Here is a 19,078-nt window from a genome sequence, read left to right as displayed (position 1 = left end):
GGCTTGCGATATGAGATTACTGCTAGAAAGATTGACATTTATTCGTCTTGAGATCAGTCATTTGAACTTAAAGCTTGATCTTTGTTTCGTGGTATTCTCGCAAGTTTATTTGATTTTCATGGCCTCCTCTCGGAAACTACTGGACTGCAACTACTTTCTCTGCTAATTATTTGATTAGGATTAGAAATCAACATAAAACTTCGTTCCTTTTTGCAGATGGAGCTCCTACAGCCTTGGTCAGCTTGATTGGGAGTAAGCAATACAAGCGTTGTGCAAGAGACATTTACTATTTCACTCAGGTTAATCTCCTTATGTGTTTGCCCATTGGCTGTTAAGAGTGGAATCTATCTTTCTGTATTCTCCCCGTAATTGTTTGTGCTCTTTGATATTTTATCTGACCTAAAATAGCTTTAATTTATTAACCCCCCCCCCCCCCCCCAATCATGCAGTCTACTGTATGTGTGAAGCAACTTGCATATGCCATCCTTGAACTCCTAATCTTGTCAGTATTCCCTGAGCTACGAGATCTTCTGTTAAGTCTTCGTGAGAAGATGCCTGCTCCGCCTGCATAGGAAGTATACATCTTTGCTTCTTTTGAGACAGCTCTCTTTCTTCACCAGCAATTAAGAGGCTCAGATGCTGCAAGTCTTTTCCAAGAATTGGAAGATTATATGATCTGGTCATTAGGCGCCATGAGTTTTTGATGGCATTGCCCGTGATCATATTATGAAACAAGCACTGGGATTGATGAAACACTCGGGAATTTTTGAGGAGCTTCGCATTGCTCATTCCAACTGTACAGAATTGTACATTAAGAGTATGTATAGCAATTTCTTAGCTGTTGTAGTACTTTATGCTGACTCAAGCAATACCATTTTACAAGGATTTTGTATTCTGCGGAGTGTGTACAGATACTGACGAGGCATCAATGATATTCTTTCATTATTCTTGATTCTGGATCTTCCGAACATTAATAATTTTATGGTGCCAAAATTCGTTAAAATTTGAAATGAAAATTCTTTCACCAGTACATCCGCTAGTATCTGGTTCTCTCAATTCTCAGAGACTTTTAGTATTAAGTGCTCTTGAGGAACAAGGCTTTTATGGATTTTCAGCAAATATTGAACTGTGTCCAAAATCTACAAGGATCTTTGTTTGATCTTTGTATTTATGTGTTTGTAAAGACCTTATGCCACGATTTCGTTATTGAGCATAATTAACCGAGATTTATTCTTTCTTTTAATAATTACTAACAAAATTCTTGTATTTGCCAAAGCGAGAAAGGGTGAGAGGTATTAAGTTCCGGAAATCCATTCTTTTAACCCCAGTAATTCTGTTATTTTGATTTGTAGGGCTTGCACATCTTGGTGTCTTTTACCGATGATCACTCATTGAGTTTAATCTGATTTGGTAAAACTATTAAGAAATCGAGACGAGAAGTAATGCTTTAAAATTGCTGAAAATTTGATGAAGGCCGGCATCTGGTGCACAGGCACCAATACAAACAAGGGTGGCTCAGCCTCAAACCAATAATGAACGTCAAGCATCAAAATATTTTATTAAACTCGTCACTTTCTTAGGCAAACCGAGCTATCTGTTTAGCATTTTTGCTACAGAAACACTTTCTACTAATATGGTTCATCACATGTATATATACTGTGTAGCCTGGGGAAGCTTTGCATAGTTTCTTGTAAACGCTTCTCATTGGGGGTGCCCGGGTACAGCTTCAGCAACGTTAGAGTAAAGATCATACAAAGAAAGCTTTCGAAGATTTTCCACCTCGTACCATGAATTAAGCACTTGTCGCTTCTCGTCTGTGCCTGAAAATGTCAACTGTATACCTACATTGCAATCAATTGGACCCCCATGGTTCCGACACTTGAGGTTTGGCACCGCACAGACTGTGTTGTTGATACAAACAGATGTTTCCCCTGAACACGAATCGCATCCCAAGCTCTTCCAATACAAGTTCTCGAGTGTACCCTGCTGAAATTCAAGAACCTGTGGAACAATAGAATTCTGCTGCAGCTCAAAAATAAGGACTCAAAAAAAAAAAAAAAAAAAAAGATTGCTTATGCTAATGTGTTTACCAAAGTAAGATTGGTAACAGTGTGAGTACTATCAGCGACCAATGTTGGGGCCGATCTTGCTGCATATTTTCGCCCGGCAAACGCTACCACATACCCACCAGACAAAATCTGATTGGGAAAAAAATAAAATAAAGAAAGATGATAGGCAAACTTGCTCTTAACGTGTACTCCAAGGGCAAATGTTTAACCGAATTTTAATTTGAAACTAAATTAATGTCGTTTTTTGAGTATGTACCGGATTGAAATTGGTACCATCGATGGTGAGGAGGGAAATCTCGTCGACCTTCGGCCTGAAAATGGTGAGTTTGGCATTCTTGGTGGCCAAGGCAAGGCGACTATCACAAGGTGAGAGTTGAATTTGATCCAAGAAAAAGGCTTCTTTGGTTGAAAATGCTAGACCAAATGTGAAACCATCCAATCTCTTAACTTTAGTATCATCACAAGGATTAAAGATTATATTCGTATCTGCATATGCATAATTCTTCACCATCATCACCACGATCATCATGTGTATCACCATGATCATTCTTCTCCTCATCATGTGACTTCCACATTTACCCATCTTGGCCAAGAAACAGCTTAGTTATTTATTAAGAAAACAAAATTAAAAAGCTATCAAGAAAATAACAAAGGGAACCAATTTCAATGGCAACTAAAGATGATGAAGAGAAATGATCAATTATTTGCAGAATATAAATACAGATCAAATTAGAAATATTAACCAAAATAATTTGATTTAAAAAAGAAAAGGGAACAATTAAACATACCTCAAATATCATGAGAGGGCTCAATATTCTCCAATTAATGCTCAAAAATATATTCTTTAAAATTCAGCAATGAAGCATGGGCAAACAGAGATGGGGTCTTTAATTAAAAGCTGGAGTTTTCCGAAATTTGATATTTGAATTATTGTAATAATAAATATAAAACATATCAATAGGTGATAAAAAAAAAAGTTGTGTTGGGTGAGTCTTTGATATTCCTAGAAATAAATAAATTCAAGGGAAACTCCCTTAAAAATGCGGGAAACGATTATGTCGGATGCCAGGTGGATCTTGTTCCATAAACGGTTTCGGAAGTTCGGTGTTGTCATAATGTAAAAGGGACGAAGAAAAATGAAAGAAAAAATAACATCTATTTGTTATATTAAAAAAACTAAAAAAAAACTATTTTATTTGAATTTTCAATGTATTTGTTTTGTAATAAAATTAATTTTCAAATAGGTTATCATGATCCATGGTTCTGCTGTGTTTTAATTAACTTTTAATGAGTTATATCATGTCATGTATCATAAATTTTAAGATATTATGTTTTACAAAGAAATTTCAAATAAATTTATTTTATTTTTTTCCTATCAAAATAATAATTTCGAAAAAATAGTAAAAAGGTAGTTTCTTTTCTTTTTTTTTTAATTGTAAAATAAAATATTTTCTTCACATTTTTGCCTTCATCGGCAGCTAAAAAACTGTTGCCTATCTTAGAATTTCTTCACTTTCAACTCAAGGTTATAATGATCATGATCTAGACATGCCGAGCTATCTTAGCCCTACGATTGCTCCAGATCATACAAATATCAGTCGCAGTGCAAACCCAACTATATGTGGTAACATTTTAAACTTTGAAATCAGAATCATCCTTGCTAAAACGCCATGTAAATTAAATTGGGTGGCTTGCAAGTTGATAGTTCCATTCAACCACCAAAGCAAAAATTGCATTATCTTCAGCAAATAGTAACATAACATTTGAATTCCTGAGTATTTTATGATTTCAAAAAGGTATGTAGTTTATGCATTTGCATCAACTGAGCCCCTAACTTGGTGTTGCCAGCCTGACCCACCTTAATTAATCTATGTTTGTAAAGTTCCTATCCTAGAATAAGTGTGACCAATCTATGATTACCATGTGTTAAGTACGAATTAATTTTATTATTCTATTATTAATAATAGATCATTTGAGATGCAAATGATTGCCATGCATTTCTTCTTACAATTATACCGATATTACAATTTAGTAATCTGTCGTGACAAAACTTAACTGGCACTGTGGCAAGTGCAGTCCAAAAAATTATTTCTCATCTCATACCACTAGAAGTACTTGAACTTCTTACCATAAAAATGTAAAATGGAGGAGAGAATCGCCCAACAAGCAAGGGGGTTGGCTCTCAGTTTTGGCCTACATTTGACACATAAAATTTTGGCCATTTCAGTGTAATTACAGTAAAAATTCAGCTCTCAGGCTTCTCCTCGAATGAATCATAAAGTTGCTTTCTACGAGCTTTCAGGTTTCTGGAATGCAAAATATGGCAAATGCAGCAATTCAATGGAGAAGGCTGACGTTTACAAGCAGAAAGCACGTGAATTGTATTCTCTAATAACATGGAGGCTGTCTTGTTCTTCCGCACAGTTGCTTCATCTGGAAACAGATATTTTTTATCATGCAATCCAGCGGAACAAGGCTGTTTTAAACCTCAGATATCGTCAGTAGGTGATTGGATCTTCTTTAACTTTGTAGTTAAGGATGGGTTTGTTGGTTTTCCTGAGTGAATAGATTCTGAGCAGTCAATTTACGATTGTTCTTCTTCTTCATACAAAAAACCCTCCGATCTGGCTCCGCAATCTATTTTCATCTTCTCCCACTTAAATTTCACAAATTATCTTCTTTGAGAAAATATGTGGACAAAAAAAATGGAGTATCAAATGGTTGTGACTCAGTTGGCAGCGCAGGCTGAGTTTGTGGGAAGAGCTCTCGGGTTCGATCCCCACTAAACACACCATTTGGGAGGGGTAAAGAGCATTAAATGTGACTACACCCCGAATTCGCATTAGTCAGGACCCAATGCGGTCGCCAGATACCGAATGGCTTACACCAAAAAAAAAATGGAGAATGAAATTATCGAAGACGAAAAATTATTACATGTCAGAAACATCAAATGAGAAAATGCGTAAAAATTTTCTTGATGTAGAAAGAAATTTAAGATAAAAGAGTGTGAAATATAATTTTCTCGACAAAATGAAAGAGCTAAATATTTATTTAATTTTGGATTATTGAATGTCAAACCAAATATTAATAAAGTTTAATTTCATTGATTTGAGCATTGTTTGTTAACATATTGATCATGTTAATTACACAAAACCTAAGAGTTGCACCAATATAATTTAGTTGGGAAATACTTTTAGGTTATTGGATATAACTCTTGAACTGTTGTAAGTTACAATATTATATAACTTAAAAAAGGTCCTAATATTTCATTTTTTTTTAATAAGAATTCATACTTGCTATTTTTGGGTTACTAGAGATATTGTGTGTGTGTGCGCGTGCACGCTTATGTGCATGCGTGCATGCATGTGGTGCGTCTATTTTCATATAATTGGAACCAAATTAATTTTATTATTATGAGAAGGTTATAATTTAATAGAGGTGTAGCTACAAGAATTCTGCAAAGCTACCGTTTGCATATCATAACTCCCTGGAACCGTGCCCACCACCCAATTCTGATCGGCATCAAGATGAAACCTCCCATCAGTCGGCCGAAAAGAGTGAGCCCTTATATTTCCTGGACTGTCAAAAGGATAGCCATCCCATGATCACGGCTCCGGAAACTGATCTGTATATCGGCGCGGTTGTAGTTCAAGACCAATTCGAATGTGAAAGGCGTAGGGATTTGCAAAAACTCTGCTTTCAATGGCTTTTCTTCGTTTCGGCGATCTCGGTTTGCTTCAACTTTTGAACAAGTTGATAAACTTGATTGCTTTTTCAAGATTTCCATCTCAAACCAGCATGTATCAAATAGCTTCATTATTTTCTCAGAGTCCATGTCAATGGAAGCTTTTTAGAGAAAACTAGAGTCTGTAACTTGTGTATGAGATGACTTTTGAACATTCAGGCTTAATATATAAGTCACGAGTAAAATTAAAATTATCAATCTCCCTCAATTTATTTATTTATTCTTTTACACCCTCACTTTCCAAATTGGTGAGCATTAAATGCGCATAAAATTAGTCTGGAAATTAAATAATTAATATGAGGTCAGCATCTTGACTCTTACAAGCTACAGACAAGATTTTCTTGTAAGTCGGGGAAATACAACAATTTAAAATTTGCCCCTTTTTTTTTTTAAGAAGGAATACTAACTTTCATTCAAACAAAAGAGTTGAATAAATTTATAATTTCGATTGAAAAAGAACCCAATCAAACAACAGTTCCTAAGTGATCAAAGGCTAGCCAATGAGTGGACAATCGCATTACAAGATCTTGGTGTATAATGACATTTAACATTGCGGATATCCTTGAGCTTGTTTTGAATCTCTGAAATGACCCAGTAAATCTCATTCTTGCTGCCCTTTCTGTTGTTAATTAAATCAGCCACCATTTGAGAGTCAGTTTCAATATTTAATGAGGATAAACCTGCATCCACAGCTGCCTGTAAATCCCATCTTACTGCTTCAGCTTCCGCATACGATACATCCCCATGAAATCTTGAATTCTTAACAGCAGCAGCTATGACATTCCCCGTTGCATCTCTAATCACTGCTCCCAATCTAAATGAAAGAGCATTAGAGAAGGGGAATATTAAATCCTTCCCTATTTCTAATCACTTACTAAATTTGCTGGTTTTTTCATCCAATAAGATTGAGCTGAAATGATAGACAGTGAAGAAGTGCTTTTTGTCGACGTCAAATTTAATGTATGTATGTATAGTCCTCTGTCCTCCTGCTCTCGATCGATCCCCAGTCCATGAATGATATATGAATGAAAACTCATACGCATTTGCATTTACAAAACGGTTTTATAAACTAGAAGTGCCATGAACTCTGAGGTCTTAATAGATCTTAAAAATTTAAAGATTGTTTTTTAAATTAAGGCCACGAGAAAGTGAAAGCTTGAGTGTGCTATGAGCCCATGTCCTACCAACTATTATTCTTTCACTTTTATGAGACGGATTACCCCAAATGCGTTTTCTGCAATTATTCTTCACTTCTTGTATCATCAATTCCTTAATCCTTCTCAGCATCTCCCCAATCCTTCTCGTCCTTGATAACGATGGGTCCATTGAATCAAGTGATGTTTCCAAAGATAAATATGCAATTGGGTTCCTGTCCAATACCAACTTTGAGTACACATTAATGCCTTCAAAGTGTTTTGATGATTATGATTGCTAAATTGCCTATCTTCAGTGTTGAAAGTGGACTAAAAAACAAACAGTAGACATTGAGAGGAATGGTAAAAAAATCTCTACAGTACTAATGTTTTCTACTTATGGTGTTACTTTTTTAGCTCGATGTGCTTTTGTTTGTGAAAAATTTAGAGAATTTGAGTTAATCATTCATAATGGAGTCAAAACCCACAACGTGGCTTCGCTATTGTTGACACTGTTTTCAATTAGAGGATTCCTATGGGATTTAGGTTGTAGTTTCTTTGGAACATTTTGATAGTTCGATATTTTTTCATGGAGTGTCCATTAATTAAACAACCGTTACAAAATATTCCATTCAACAAATGTTTAAAAATAGTGCATTATTTCGAACATTTAGAAAATACTAAACCGGTCCATATCTCGTCAATAAGGATCATGATCCTTTTCTGATATGATCTTCATATGAGCAAATTCTATTAATATGATTGATAGTTAATAAATTAAAAAAAATAGTTAAATCATAATTATCTACTGGTTAATAAATTAAAAAGAAAAAGTAGTTAAATCTTAATCATCTACTAACAATAAAATATAGGTGGTACAAGATCTGTAAAAGATTAAGAGTGCTCAGATTAGGAGAGGATTCTGATACGGTCAATAAACGATTTTGAAAGTTTGGTGTTGTAAGAATGTAAAAGGGAAGAAGAAAAATTAAAGAAAAATAACCCATATTTGTTATATTAAAAAAATTAAGAAAAAACCTACTTTATTTGAATTTTCAATGTATTTGTTTTGTAAAATTAATTTTTAAACTGATTATCATGTTTCACGGTTCTGTTTTGTGTTAATTAAGATTACTAGTGAGTTATATCATGTCATGTGTCATAAATTCTAAGATGACACAAGTTTCGTTCATGGTCACTATTGATTGAAAGTATGCTTTTTAAGAATTTTCAAAGAATTTTATTTTTTTCCTATCAAAATAAAATTTCCGAAATAGTAAAATGGTAGTTTTTTTTTTTAAATGGTAAATAAAATAAGATAGTTTTGCCTTCAGCGGCAGCTCAAAATATTGCCTATCTTAGAATGTCTTCACCCTCAACTCAAGGTTGTAATAAATTTTCAGACTGAGGCACAATGGTCATGATCTAGACAAGCCGAGCTATCGTAGCCCTTCGATTGCTCAAGATCATACAAATATCAGTCGCAATGCAAACCCAACTATATATGGTAACATTTTGAGCTTTGAAATTAGAATCATCCTTTCTTCAATATATATACTATCCTTCACAGTTGCACTAATGAATGATTCAATGTGCATGTGAAAGTTTCTTGTGCTTTGTTATTGTTTTGGCCCAAGAAGTAAATGGAGAAGAAATGGGAGAATCAAGGCCATGCAGCGCCATGCTTCTACCATGTTATCCTTGACGGAAAAGTTCCTGTAATGTTAATTTTCTTGTGGCTTATCTTCTTTTCATTTGATTAATATAATTTGTTTCAGCTTGTGAATCCATCACTAACTTAATCCTTTTTTTCTTTATCTTTATGCTTGTTGATGTGATGAAGCAAATACCACAAGAATTCTTGAAGCATATATCAAAGGAATCATCTGACAAGGCAACTCTAACAGTTCAAGGCTCTGCTCGATCATGGACTGTTAAACTTAGTGAAACTGGCATTGGAGTTTTTCTTCAGGATGGGTGGCTGAAATTTCTCAGAGACAACTCTTTAGGTGACTCTGAGTTTTTACTCTTCACATATGATGGAAATATGTGTTTCAGCGTTCAAATTTTCAACAAAAATGGGTGTGAAAGAATCGTTGCTGCATCAGATCAGGTCAGAATGAATCAAGAATTTGTTGGGTTCACTAATGGTATGATGCTCTGAACCTCCATCCTCAATTCAATAACTTGGCTACATGTAATCAAAGATCTTAAGTTCAAATCATATTTAATTAAATGGAATCACCCACATGCTGCGTTTTCCCAGGAACAGGTAAAGGCCTTCCAAGTCAGAAATCCAATAAGCCTAAATCTATGCGGAAAAAGAAGAACTTGAACTGCATGGTCAAGAGTGGATTCAACGTCCAAGCAAGCCAAACAAGAGAGAATCAGGATGGAAGACCGAAAATGAAGAAACCTGCCATGTAATTTCAGAACAAAAATTGAAAGTGTTAGTCAAAACATTTCAGGTGATTCACTTTCAAAATTAAGTTAAGAGATACAAACGGGCTTGCAGACCAAAGTTTGATTTATATTTTGTCATTTTGTCAACTCTGCATTAGAAGTTTGATTTATATCATCAGTCGTATGCCTCCAAGCAATGTTGTTAGCCTTGGAACAATAGCACTTAAAAGTTCAGCTTAATATTCACTGTTCTAAATGCTCCAATTGGTGGCATTCCATTCCACGTATAAAATTGGGTTTCCAAATACAACTTTTCTTCTCTCTCTATTCTTCTTTTTTTTTTTCTTTTTTTTTCCAGGAGGTTATAAAGCAGTGAAGTTAAAGTTGCGTCCGACAACAGAGATCAAACAAAAACTAAATCTGGTCTCACTATGCAACATTATAACTTTGCCAAAAGTGTCTGGGAAACTTGAAAATGTAATCTAAAATTACCACCGCATAAATAAATGAAATGGCTCTTGTTTCTGAAAGGGGATCTGAAATTCTGAATTCTGACGTCGTTGGAATGTAATTTGAGTCGAATATCATGAAACAGAAAAAGTTCTTACACAAAAGTTCCCAGCCTTATCCTGAACCTTGTATACAGAAATGGGGAAAAGAAAATAAGAAAGAAAATCTATCAAAATGTTGCAAATGCATTTATCATTCACCAATGATGTCCGATGCAGAATACATCTGAAGCTCAATTCAAAGCTACCTTGTACTTAAGAGGAATTTGCCGAACTGGCCTGAATTGGACCTTAGACCTAGTCTTGATTGTAGAAATAAGCATCACCTGATTTAGTACAAAAGAAAGATGTCAAATGAAAGAAAGATTGAAAAAGGCTGAGCCGCATTTGTCAATATTTTGTCAGACTGCACCTCCGTTAGCAGAAGGTCGATACTCTCGTCCTTTAAGGATAGGCATTTACTCCAAGTTCAAAACACTATACCTGATGAAATCAGAGCTTATTCGGTTCAGAAAGGCCAGTGTTTACAGAATCATTCGATGGTGTTGCTTCTGATGCCTTCTTTGGCTTTCTATACCACAAAAAAGCAAACCAGAGAGTCCTCCACAGAGCCCCATTTGCAAAGTGAGGAATAAATATGCGTCCCCAATATGGATAGTATGGACCTGGCAATTTGAGCACAGTGAAGAATATCCCAATAGCAATCAGATGCCATGGAACTTCTGCATCCTGCAAACCAAACCAGATAACATATTGAGAACAATAAAATAAATACAATAAAAGACATGCATGCATGTAATTTTTTATACATATACTTTTCTCTGTCCTTGGAAGAACGGGATCAACAACTATTAGAACTGAAAGAGAGATTTAGCTCTCTCAAACAAATATGGCATAGGATTTTGATAGAATATCCTCATGGTCTATTCAGCTGATGTATTCAATTTCCAAAATGCTCAACTCAACTTGATAATTATTTTTACCTTGAGAAGTGGAGATAGATCCAAAATAGTTTCTCTTAACAGGTCGGCAATAGCCATGCCAATGAGTAAGGGAACTGGCACAAGAAACAACTTTTTTTCATGTGCACAATAGGACATCTCACTGAGAGAGGAAACTGCCAATAAAGGTACACTCAGATATTTGACAACCGCCATGAAAAGATCAAGTATGAGTTGAATGAAGTTCTCTAACGCTCTGTTCCAGGGAAAGGATTTCACAGGCTGAGGAGAATTGTCCCACAATTTTCTTACCCTGTTCACCAGCTGGTCCAAATTTAACTTTTCAGGATCACCTGACTGTCCTGCAGCCATGTTCATGGCACAGCAGATATTGCCCTTAGCATTCCGTAGGGGCCCATTTCGATTAGCACCTAGTCTTAACTTACTGGCTCTAAAATAAGGTAACACCTGCTAAAACAAGAAAATGAGATTGTTAACTCACAAATAGAATAGAAATAAGTACTTTCTAAAGTAAAACACGAAAACCAATAGAATATTGTTTCTACATCCTGAACTCTTTTTGCGAAATAGCCATTCAATAAAATTGCTTTCGAGTTTACGCATATCCTATGATCACAAAACCAGACGGTCACACTTGAACTGATGGAAAGGTAGGGTGATTGTTGGTGGCCAAGCAGTACAATGATTAAGGAAGATGCTAGCTACAGAATTAGAGCTGGTATGAATCTCAAACATATTCTATAATAGTTCTATATACTAATCCTGAAACGTTACTTCTATTGCATCTTCTATATACTAAACCAGAACCGTTCAACTTCTATTGCATCCCTCTGGCTATATGGCAAAAGGCAACCAAAATTCACCAGTCCAACAACTTCTCTTCGCTCATTATTCACCATAAAAATGTAGACTGTGGAGCAGGGGCATAGGTAGCACAATTTGCAATAAGAGTTATGTCCATCTGATATCTGGGAAAAAGTGTTTTATTTGCTAGAAAGTAAAGAGTGTCAACGAGGGCCACCTCATAGTAAGATGATAACATGACATGACAAATAAAAAAAGCATAACATTGAGATATCAATCTATCTTCGCAGAAATAAAAAATAAAATGTCATTGCCAGTTAAAAGAAGAGTGTTTGGGTACTAGCGAAAATGTGGAATCAAACTAGGGAATTTAAAAAAAAAAAATTCACATTACAGCTATCAAAAAGGCCACCAGAACATTAAATCTCAAACTACCAGAAGAATATTAAACATTAACATGATTATGTCCAAGCCCCAAAAATACTCAGTAAATGAGACGTACAATCAAATCTTGTTACTAATTCTTGTCGTGAACAACCAAGTACTAACACAGACACATTCTTTGACTTCCTAATAACCTTGAAACCATCCCCTTCCAATCCCAGCTTATGCACAATCATAAAAATGCTTTTAACTCTCAAAGCTTTTCAATAAAAAAAAGTATAAGTAAACTTCATTTTAGATTAAGATGAAACCAGAAAAATGAGTGCATCCACAAAGTTCGATGAGGCATGACTCATCAGCTAAAATTAAGATTGTAAAATGAATTAAAGGGATTTCAAGTTTTCAGAAAAGAGCAATATAAAGAATAAAATAAACCAACAAACCTGCACTGAATTCCCAAACAAGGACACATCCAAATTTGCTGAAGAATCATTTCCCATCAGAAAAATACATTTACAGGGAAACATTTTTTTTTATAAGAACATTTACAGAGAAAATGAACCATACAGAACCACCAAATACATAACCAAACAAAAGCAAAAGAGAATTTTACATAATTTTAATTTCTTTTTTATTAAAAAAAGTGTTTTTATCGAAGAAACTGACCTTGATTCCATGAAGAGGTAATATAGAGGGAGTATGAAGGTGAGTGGAGGCAGATACCAAGTGAGACTGATATGGGTTGGTTCCCATTTTCGATAATGTTAAAAGTTTTACAAATAAAATGGAAAATTTGAAGGAATTTTTTTATGCTATGAGCTTGAAAGAGAAACAGAAAAGGAAAAAAGCCATGGTTCGTGTTTTGTTGGAGGATAAGATGGATCTTGAATAAATCACGAACAGGAGAAGACCCGCTTGGTTTCGATGTTTCTGCCTCTTTTTCCGTTGGGAAAGGGTTTAAGGATTTGAGTCGGAATCCGCTGCTGACGGCACAGGATACGCCCGTATTTTGACAAAACATTACGAACGTGTCCAAGCTTCGAAGTTTAACACCATCTGAATGAGGAAAAGACTTAACTGCCCTCCCTCACAATTAGAGTTGTCAACCCCTCGCGGCCTTGTTCTCACAAAATTAGCTTTCTCGGAAGTCAGAACTCCACCTTTGTTTGATGACTAACAATTGAGCCATACAAAAAGTTTGATTTTGAGTTGATGAAAGTTAATATTATCGAATTTTACATAATTAAATGTCTGGTAATAGAACACGATCATGCCAATCATCAAGAGGCAGCCATATAATTCCAACAATTGGAAGACTAACTTGAATAAAAAGCACTTCTTATTGGTGTATTGAGGTGTTACCACCACTTGCAAGCACAAAATGTTAAACCAATTTCTCAAAATCCCCTCAACACTGATAAGTGAATATTCATTATTACACACAAGGACTCCTGTTATACCATTCTACATGCTTCAAGCACCACTCTTCTCCGACAATTCGACAAAATAGAGGAACTCTTCAAAAGGGTGTCGGAGCTTTGAAAACAAAATTCCCCCAAAGTAACCTGAACTGTTCCTGAACAGCCTCCATCGTTCACAGACGAAATATACTAATTTTCAAGAGAGTTTTGGATAGGCTAAGAGGGATTTGTTAATTAGTGTTGAAAATGCATGCTTACTCTTTAAACATATTAAGAAAAGAAACTAAGGAAACAAGGGCTGATATAGAAGCCCAGTATTTTCCGGAAATCCCAGCATTATGTTAAGATTTTGAAGAGCTTGACCTGAAGCTCCCTTCACGAGATTATCAATCTGCAGAAATGTTTTTAGAGCTTAGCAACAATGATACGGCATCATATCCAGTGTATTAGAAAAAAGAAAGTGGAGCACAAGAGTAGAGGAATTGCCACATACAACTGATATAATTATTGCTCTTCCAGGAATTCGATCAGGAAAGACATTCATCAAACAGTAATTAGAACCTCGAACATTGTGAGTCCGAGGGACAACTCCCTTTTCCAACAACTTCACAAATTCCTCATGCTGCACAATCAGACACAAACCATCACCAATTTATCACTACGAAAGTATGTATGTGAATGCATGCAGAACAATATGTATTATATCAATGTGTTTAAAAAAAATTTATTATGCAAGAGATACCTCATAGGAGATTTTTAATTGCTGGTATAAATCATCAATTGTCACTCCGGGAGCCATTTCGACGTATATAGTTGATTGCATGCCTCGGATCTGCAAAAGAGCAAAAGCACAGTTCTTTTTGCACACAAAGAAGAGACCCCAAAAACAAAAAAATATATTAGAAACATCTGAGTGAAACTGTTACCATTGGCATTAGGTGTGGAGTGAAACTGACTGTTACTTTTGAACTTGCAACATCAGTCAGTCCCTGTTCGATTTCTGGAACTGCATCAGAGAAAATATGTCAGAATCAACAGTTACAATACAAAAGATAAGCATTTAAGGCAGTAGGTTAAGGTTCATTAGTTTCATCCCATGATCATAACATTGTTACAGAACTATCATCTATACATCCAAAGGCAATGTGGTTCTCATCTGTTGATAAATTACCATGACGATGCCTTGTAACACCATAAGAATAAATGCCTTCAGCTATTTCTGAGTATAAATTAGCCTCCTTAGCGCCACGTCCTGCAATATACCAGAAATCAGAGAATGTTCAAGGAATAGTAAAACTACCATATATTGTAAATGGCTAACAATATGCACAGAGATAAAGGGTTGTGAATGAATCCATCCCAACCTGCTCCACTCACACCAGATTTTGCATCAATAATGATATTTCTATATTGAATCAAATTAGCCTGAAAGCAGAAGCATATCAGAAATCAGAGGGCTTTAATAGTAACTAATGAAATAAAAAACCTCTAAACCATCATAATAGAATTTATAAGTGTAACATGTCACTGCTGGGAAAATAAAATTAAAGGCCTTAATCAAGATAACTCTCCCTCTATGTCACATCCTCATGAATTATTAAAGACGAGCCAATATCTCCAAATTCATAGATGGTACTTCCATAGAGCATAGAAGTAATCAAGCAGCCAAGGCCATCAGGAACTAATAACTAAGTTGTCAACTTCCTGAATACTCCGCATGACTGATTGAACACATATACTCCCATATGTGAAATGAAATAATAAACTAAAAACTACAGTACATATACAATAAAGTGAATCATAGTTAAAAGTCGAATAGTTATACTTCAATGGTAAGATTAATCGATCGAGTTTATCTTATCCAATATGATGCACTCTCTTACTTCCTTGCTGTTCTTTATGTTCAGATTATAAATTTCGACCCTCCAGGAGAAAATTAAAAAAAAATAAAAAAATGAAAACGTGAAAGAAGGAAACCCATTGCCTTTGAAGATGTGCTTGATAAATATCAAAACATCGCTACCGCAGCAAAATTATCAAGATACTTAAATTTACTTCTCTCTCATTAAATTCTCAATAGCTAATAAACTATGGAAAATAAAATAATCTTAAAAGAAATTTTTTATAAATGCAAACCTGTATCAAGGGAACAAGAGGAAGTTGAATGGATGTTGGGTAACAACCAGGATTAGCTACAAGGCGTGCATTTTTAATATCTTCCCTCGAAATTTCTGTCAAACCATACACAGCTTCTTTCTGGACCATCACAAAACCACTTGTCAGCAAAAAGAATAATAAACAGGAGAAATGAAAAATAGAGGCAGTTGGCTGTGGTTGTGATGCCAAATCAATATTACATTACATTATTCCCTCGAATAAAAAATTTTAATGACAGACAAAATCTTTCCAGGGATGAATAGAAAACTATAGTCAACAAAAAGTCCTTCAGCAATGCATAACTGAAATAGGTTGTGTAGTTTGAGGAAGCACAAAGTAACAAATACTGTTATCCTAGACCAATCTATGCATACGAGTTCTTTCTAAGCCAAGAAAGATTTCTCAGAATTAAGTAAAAACTATTTGAAGCCCAAAACTGTTTATGATACCAAAGGAACCATACATATACTTTGACTCTGGATCCTCAAATTCAGCAGTCTGCTGATGAAAGAAAATCACCTGCAAATCAGGTGCAATATGTGGTTGTCCATACCACTCTTCGTACTCAGAAACATCACGTAATCGAAAGTCCTGAAATATGTCAGATAATAATTTATATGAGGAGATTTTCAAAATTCTTTGCAGGTCGCTGTAGAAGGAACCAAGAAAGAATGGAAAGCGGTAATTATGCACTCAAAGCTTACTGCAGAAAGATCAACAATCTTTAAACTCTTTGGAAGTCCTTTGATGATTTCCTGGAGAACATAGTGAATAAAATCAATAATCATGACATATTATTTCAGTAAATGCATTATCATGATAAGTAAGGTAAAATTCATCAGGCCCAGAAAGTACAGATTGAATAGGTTAAAAGATGTTAAGGCAACAAGAAAAGACCTGAGTGGTTCCATGAGGCAAACAACAAAATACTGCATCGACATTTGAAAAATCTGCATCCTTGACAGCAACCATTGTTGGCAAATCCTGCAAACATAAAAGCAACTCATATGTAGTCTACAGAGGATGATGTTGGTTATTGAGAGAGTAGAACTATTTCAACAAACTTAACTATCACATCACCTCAAGCTGAACAAAGATAAATGACAAAGACCTGTGATATCAAATGAGGAAACACTGATCCAATTGATTGGCCAGCTTTTCTATCAGCAGTCATCAGTGTAATGCCAAAGTATGGATGGTTTGCAAGGAGTCGTACAATCTGCAAGATAAAAGTAAAAAGGATTGTCACCAGACAACAAGTTGCAGAGAGATGGCTTGATTTGAAAGGTTAAATTTTCAAAAGTAACCAGTGCAAACTCCTGAATACAAAATGAATACAGCTTAAAAAGGAATAAAATGGAAAACTCCAGGACACAACCATCGCTAAAATCATAATTTTCTTTCATCAAGAATTCACTAGTTCCCTTAATTCAGTCATATGAGCTTAGCAACATATATGCTATCAGTTTGTTCAAGAAGCATAGAAAGCCACGACAATTCCCCCATCTTTCATCCAAAGAGAATAATAGTTGCTAATTAAACTACTCTATGGAAAAGAAATGGAAAAGCACATTGTATCCTTCCCTAAGTATAACTCAAAGCATTAAACAAATAAAATAATGTCATGAATACACAGTGGCAACCCATTTTTATCTTTTGAACTAACAGATGGATGGCAAGTCTTTACATAGCAGAAGCAATAACTGAAAGTAAGTGTTTCGTATACGGTTATTTCAGCTAAGTCTTTACATAGCAGAAGCAATCACTCATATTTGCAACCGAACAAACAATTAATCATCCCAATTTCCATGCATACTCACACCCATGTACTACAAACCTCTGCACCAGTATAACCACTTGCGCCAAGAAGACCAATGCGGACTTGCTTTTCAGACTTTTGAGTCTTCCCATCTTCTACCTGCAAGCTTTTCGTTGGCAAAGTCGCAGAACCTCTTATACTACTGATCTTTACTTTCCCACTTCCCTTCATCACCCTTGGAGAATTCTTAGCCTCATCCTAAAATTTAAAAAAATGAAAACCAGTAACGAAAAGTAAATATTTTCATTTATATTGAACATCCATGCTCAGAATTACTCAATAGCATGAACTATTAACATAAAAATCACTAAATTTCCTTCTTTTAATCTTTTTTTAAAGCATTAAAATTGAAAATTTAGGGACACAAACCTTCCAGAAACACCCTCGAGAGAAACAAAGTGAACTGAAAGTTGCTGCACTCATTTTGTATCAAACTCTGCACAATCAAATGCTAATTAAATTCTTATTAAATAAGATTTTAGAAAAGTTGCTTCTGAGCCCAGAGCATTAAACCAATGCTTACATTTTATATTGGTCTGATTGGATGGTTAAATTGAAATATGAAGTGGGATTTGCTGAAAAAGAATAAATAATGGGTGCTTTTAAGTTTTGCGTAACAAAAAAGGTCCGAATTCGTTCTGGGAGCATCAATTGTAAAACCCTACTAACGGGTGGGTAAAATTGAACCGAACCCGAAAAAAATTCAGTTCGGTTCGGTTTTTTTCCCAATTTAATTTTTTTAAAATTAAAAAAAAATTGAATTTAGAAATACAGAACCGAATGGTTCGGTTCGATTCGATTTTCGAATGAAAAATTATAAAACTCAAACCGAACCGATATTAAAATATTTTTGTAATTTCACTACAGTATATATAATACATAAATGATACATGTTTGCACTCTCGATCTCACCTCTTAACTGCCTACACAAAGTCACAAACCTAAATTCTAAGTTCAATCTACTGGTGGCCGGTATTGCCTTATTCTTGCTACCGACCTGCCGCTGCCATTCCTTCCATCACTCCATCGCCAGCCACCCAACCAGCTAACTTGCTCTGTTTTCTATTCTTTTTTTTAAATGGGTATTTTTTTTTAAATAACTCTTTAATCTTTTCCAATTTCATGTTTGCCTTATTTATTATTATTGGATTAAATTATTAATAGTATTTAATTTTATTAGGTTTGTCTGAATATGCGAATGTTAATGTACCTTTTCGGTTTTTTCATTTTGAAATTGTGTTGTTGGGTGAGGAAGTCACGACTCACGAGGTTGAAGATATTGGACATATAATATCATTTAGTCCCCTCTCTTTTATAAACTTATTAAATGGCCTAATATTTAGGAAATGTTTGCGATTAAAAATTCTGTTATGGCCTAAATTATTTGCAAAGTTTTCAAAATGGTCCTTTAATAAAACCGTTAAGAGAACTGAAACCGAGAATTGAAATCGACTCGAAATCAAACTGAAACTGACCTATCGATTTTGGTTCGGTTTTTATTTTCGTAAAGACCGAATGATTTTTTTAACTTTCGGACTTGAACCAATCCGAACTCCAAAATTTATTCTGAAACCGAACCGAATAGATGCCCACCCCTAAATATCTGAAGGGGTCACCGGGTCAGTTGAATTGAGAATGAGTCCGACCTGACTTAATTTCAAATTTATTTATT

At 35.0% G+C, this 19,078-nt stretch overlaps 4 protein-coding genes and 1 long non-coding RNA gene across 9 annotated transcripts; 2 read left to right on the top strand and 3 right to left on the bottom strand.

Annotated features, from left to right (window-relative positions):
* Positions 1 to 48: 48 nt before the first annotated feature.
* LOC112096093 lies at positions 49 to 952 on the top strand. The gene is made up of 2 exons (XR_002904243.1): positions 49 to 299; positions 450 to 952. It is a non-coding gene; the product is annotated as an uncharacterized LOC112096093 (long non-coding RNA).
* Positions 953 to 1,533: 581 nt separating this feature from the next.
* On the bottom strand, positions 1,534 to 2,941 carry LOC18034443. The gene is made up of 4 exons (XM_006423024.2): positions 2,858 to 2,941; positions 2,326 to 2,652; positions 2,091 to 2,198; positions 1,534 to 2,001 (listed from the first exon to the last, which is right to left on the bottom strand). Exons 1-4 carry the CDS (start codon positions 2,867 to 2,869, stop codon positions 1,702 to 1,704), a joined length of 747 nt encoding a protein of 248 aa, XP_006423087.2. The 5' UTR covers positions 2,870 to 2,941; the 3' UTR covers positions 1,534 to 1,701.
* Positions 2,942 to 8,383: 5,442 nt separating this feature from the next.
* Positions 8,384 to 9,486, top strand: LOC18034100 (B3 domain-containing protein Os01g0723500). Of its 2 annotated transcripts, XM_024179630.1 has the most exons (4): positions 8,384 to 8,454; positions 8,553 to 8,665; positions 8,791 to 9,097; positions 9,214 to 9,486. In XM_024179630.1, the coding sequence occupies exons 2-4, from the start codon at positions 8,591 to 8,593 to the stop codon at positions 9,372 to 9,374; spliced, it is 543 nt and encodes a 180-aa protein (XP_024035398.1). In that variant the 5' UTR covers positions 8,384 to 8,454; positions 8,553 to 8,590; the 3' UTR covers positions 9,375 to 9,486. The 2 variants fall into 2 exon arrangements, with proteins under 2 accessions (XP_024035398.1, XP_006423085.1); XM_006423022.2 differs by lacking the exon at positions 8,384 to 8,454 and having other exon boundaries at positions 8,497 to 8,665.
* A 106-nt stretch (positions 9,487 to 9,592) lies between these two features.
* Positions 9,593 to 13,010, bottom strand: LOC18034026. Of its 3 annotated transcripts, XR_002904362.1 has the most exons (5): positions 12,676 to 13,010; positions 10,843 to 11,271; positions 10,343 to 10,588; positions 10,108 to 10,185; positions 9,593 to 9,985 (listed from the first exon to the last, which is right to left on the bottom strand). XR_002904362.1 is itself a non-coding variant. In XM_024179629.1 (4 exons), exons 1-3 carry the CDS (start codon positions 12,760 to 12,762, stop codon positions 10,352 to 10,354), a joined length of 753 nt encoding a protein of 250 aa, XP_024035397.1. In that variant the 5' UTR covers positions 12,763 to 13,010; the 3' UTR covers positions 9,593 to 10,185; positions 10,343 to 10,351. The 3 variants fall into 3 exon arrangements, 2 of the variants coding, with proteins under 2 accessions (XP_024035397.1, XP_006423083.1); XM_024179629.1 differs by having other exon boundaries at positions 9,593 to 10,185; XM_006423020.2 differs by having other exon boundaries at positions 9,593 to 10,185; positions 10,843 to 11,268.
* A 320-nt stretch (positions 13,011 to 13,330) lies between these two features.
* LOC18034010 (probable N-acetyl-gamma-glutamyl-phosphate reductase, chloroplastic) lies at positions 13,331 to 18,123 on the bottom strand. Of its 2 annotated transcripts, XM_006423019.2 has the most exons (14): positions 17,930 to 18,123; positions 17,776 to 17,842; positions 17,425 to 17,604; positions 16,699 to 16,806; positions 16,485 to 16,571; positions 16,292 to 16,342; positions 16,107 to 16,178; positions 15,567 to 15,686; positions 14,795 to 14,855; positions 14,602 to 14,682; positions 14,357 to 14,436; positions 14,173 to 14,262; positions 13,924 to 14,052; positions 13,331 to 13,821 (listed from the first exon to the last, which is right to left on the bottom strand). In XM_006423019.2, the coding sequence occupies exons 2-14, from the start codon at positions 17,827 to 17,829 to the stop codon at positions 13,714 to 13,716; spliced, it is 1,221 nt and encodes a 406-aa protein (XP_006423082.1). In that variant the 5' UTR covers positions 17,830 to 17,842; positions 17,930 to 18,123; the 3' UTR covers positions 13,331 to 13,713. The 2 variants fall into 2 exon arrangements, with proteins under 2 accessions (XP_006423082.1, XP_024035443.1); XM_024179675.1 differs by lacking the exons at positions 17,776 to 17,842; positions 17,930 to 18,123 and having other exon boundaries at positions 17,408 to 17,482.
* Positions 18,124 to 19,078: the final 955 nt, after the last annotated feature.

This window comes from Citrus clementina, unplaced genomic scaffold (genome assembly GCF_000493195.1).
Source record: "Citrus clementina cultivar Clemenules unplaced genomic scaffold, Citrus_clementina_v1.0 scaffold_8, whole genome shotgun sequence".
Lineage (NCBI taxonomy): Eukaryota > Viridiplantae > Streptophyta > Magnoliopsida > Sapindales > Rutaceae > Citrus > Citrus x clementina.
The sequence above is the reverse complement of the archived record's forward strand: the minus strand, read 5'-3'. Positions and strand labels throughout refer to the sequence as shown.

Coding starts and splice junctions, on each gene's coding strand:
- LOC18034010 (XM_006423019.2), bottom strand. CDS start 17,829: ATGAGTGCAGCAACTTTCAGTTCACTTTGTTTCTCTCGAGGGTGTTTC. Junction 16,572..16,698: donor TTCCTCATTTGATATCACAG/GTCTTTGTCATT, acceptor TTATGTTTGCAG/GATTTGCCAACAATGGTTGC. Junction 14,683..14,794: donor ATCTGGTGTGAGTGGAGCAG/GTTGGGATGGAT, acceptor GGTATATTGCAG/GACGTGGCGCTAAGGAGGCT.
- LOC18034026 (XM_024179629.1), bottom strand. CDS start 12,762: ATGGGAACCAACCCATATCAGTCTCACTTGGTATCTGCCTCCACTCAC. Junction 11,272..12,675: donor TACCTCTTCATGGAATCAAG/GTCAGTTTCTTC, acceptor TTCTTGTTTTAG/CAGGTGTTACCTTATTTTAG. Junction 10,589..10,842: donor ATCTATCTCCACTTCTCAAG/GTAAAAATAATT, acceptor TTTGGTTTGCAG/GATGCAGAAGTTCCATGGCA.
- LOC18034443 (XM_006423024.2), bottom strand. Junction 2,199..2,325: donor ATGGTACCAATTTCAATCCG/GTACATACTCAA, acceptor TTTCCCAATCAG/ATTTTGTCTGGTGGGTATGT. Junction 2,002..2,090: donor CTGTTACCAATCTTACTTTG/GTAAACACATTA, acceptor ATTGTTCCACAG/GTTCTTGAATTTCAGCAGGG.
- LOC18034100 (XM_024179630.1), top strand. CDS start 8,591: ATGGAGAAGAAATGGGAGAATCAAGGCCATGCAGCGCCATGCTTCTAC. Junction 8,666..8,790: donor TCCTTGACGGAAAAGTTCCT/GTAATGTTAATT, acceptor GATGTGATGAAG/CAAATACCACAAGAATTCTT. Junction 9,098..9,213: donor ATTTGTTGGGTTCACTAATG/GTATGATGCTCT, acceptor GCGTTTTCCCAG/GAACAGGTAAAGGCCTTCCA.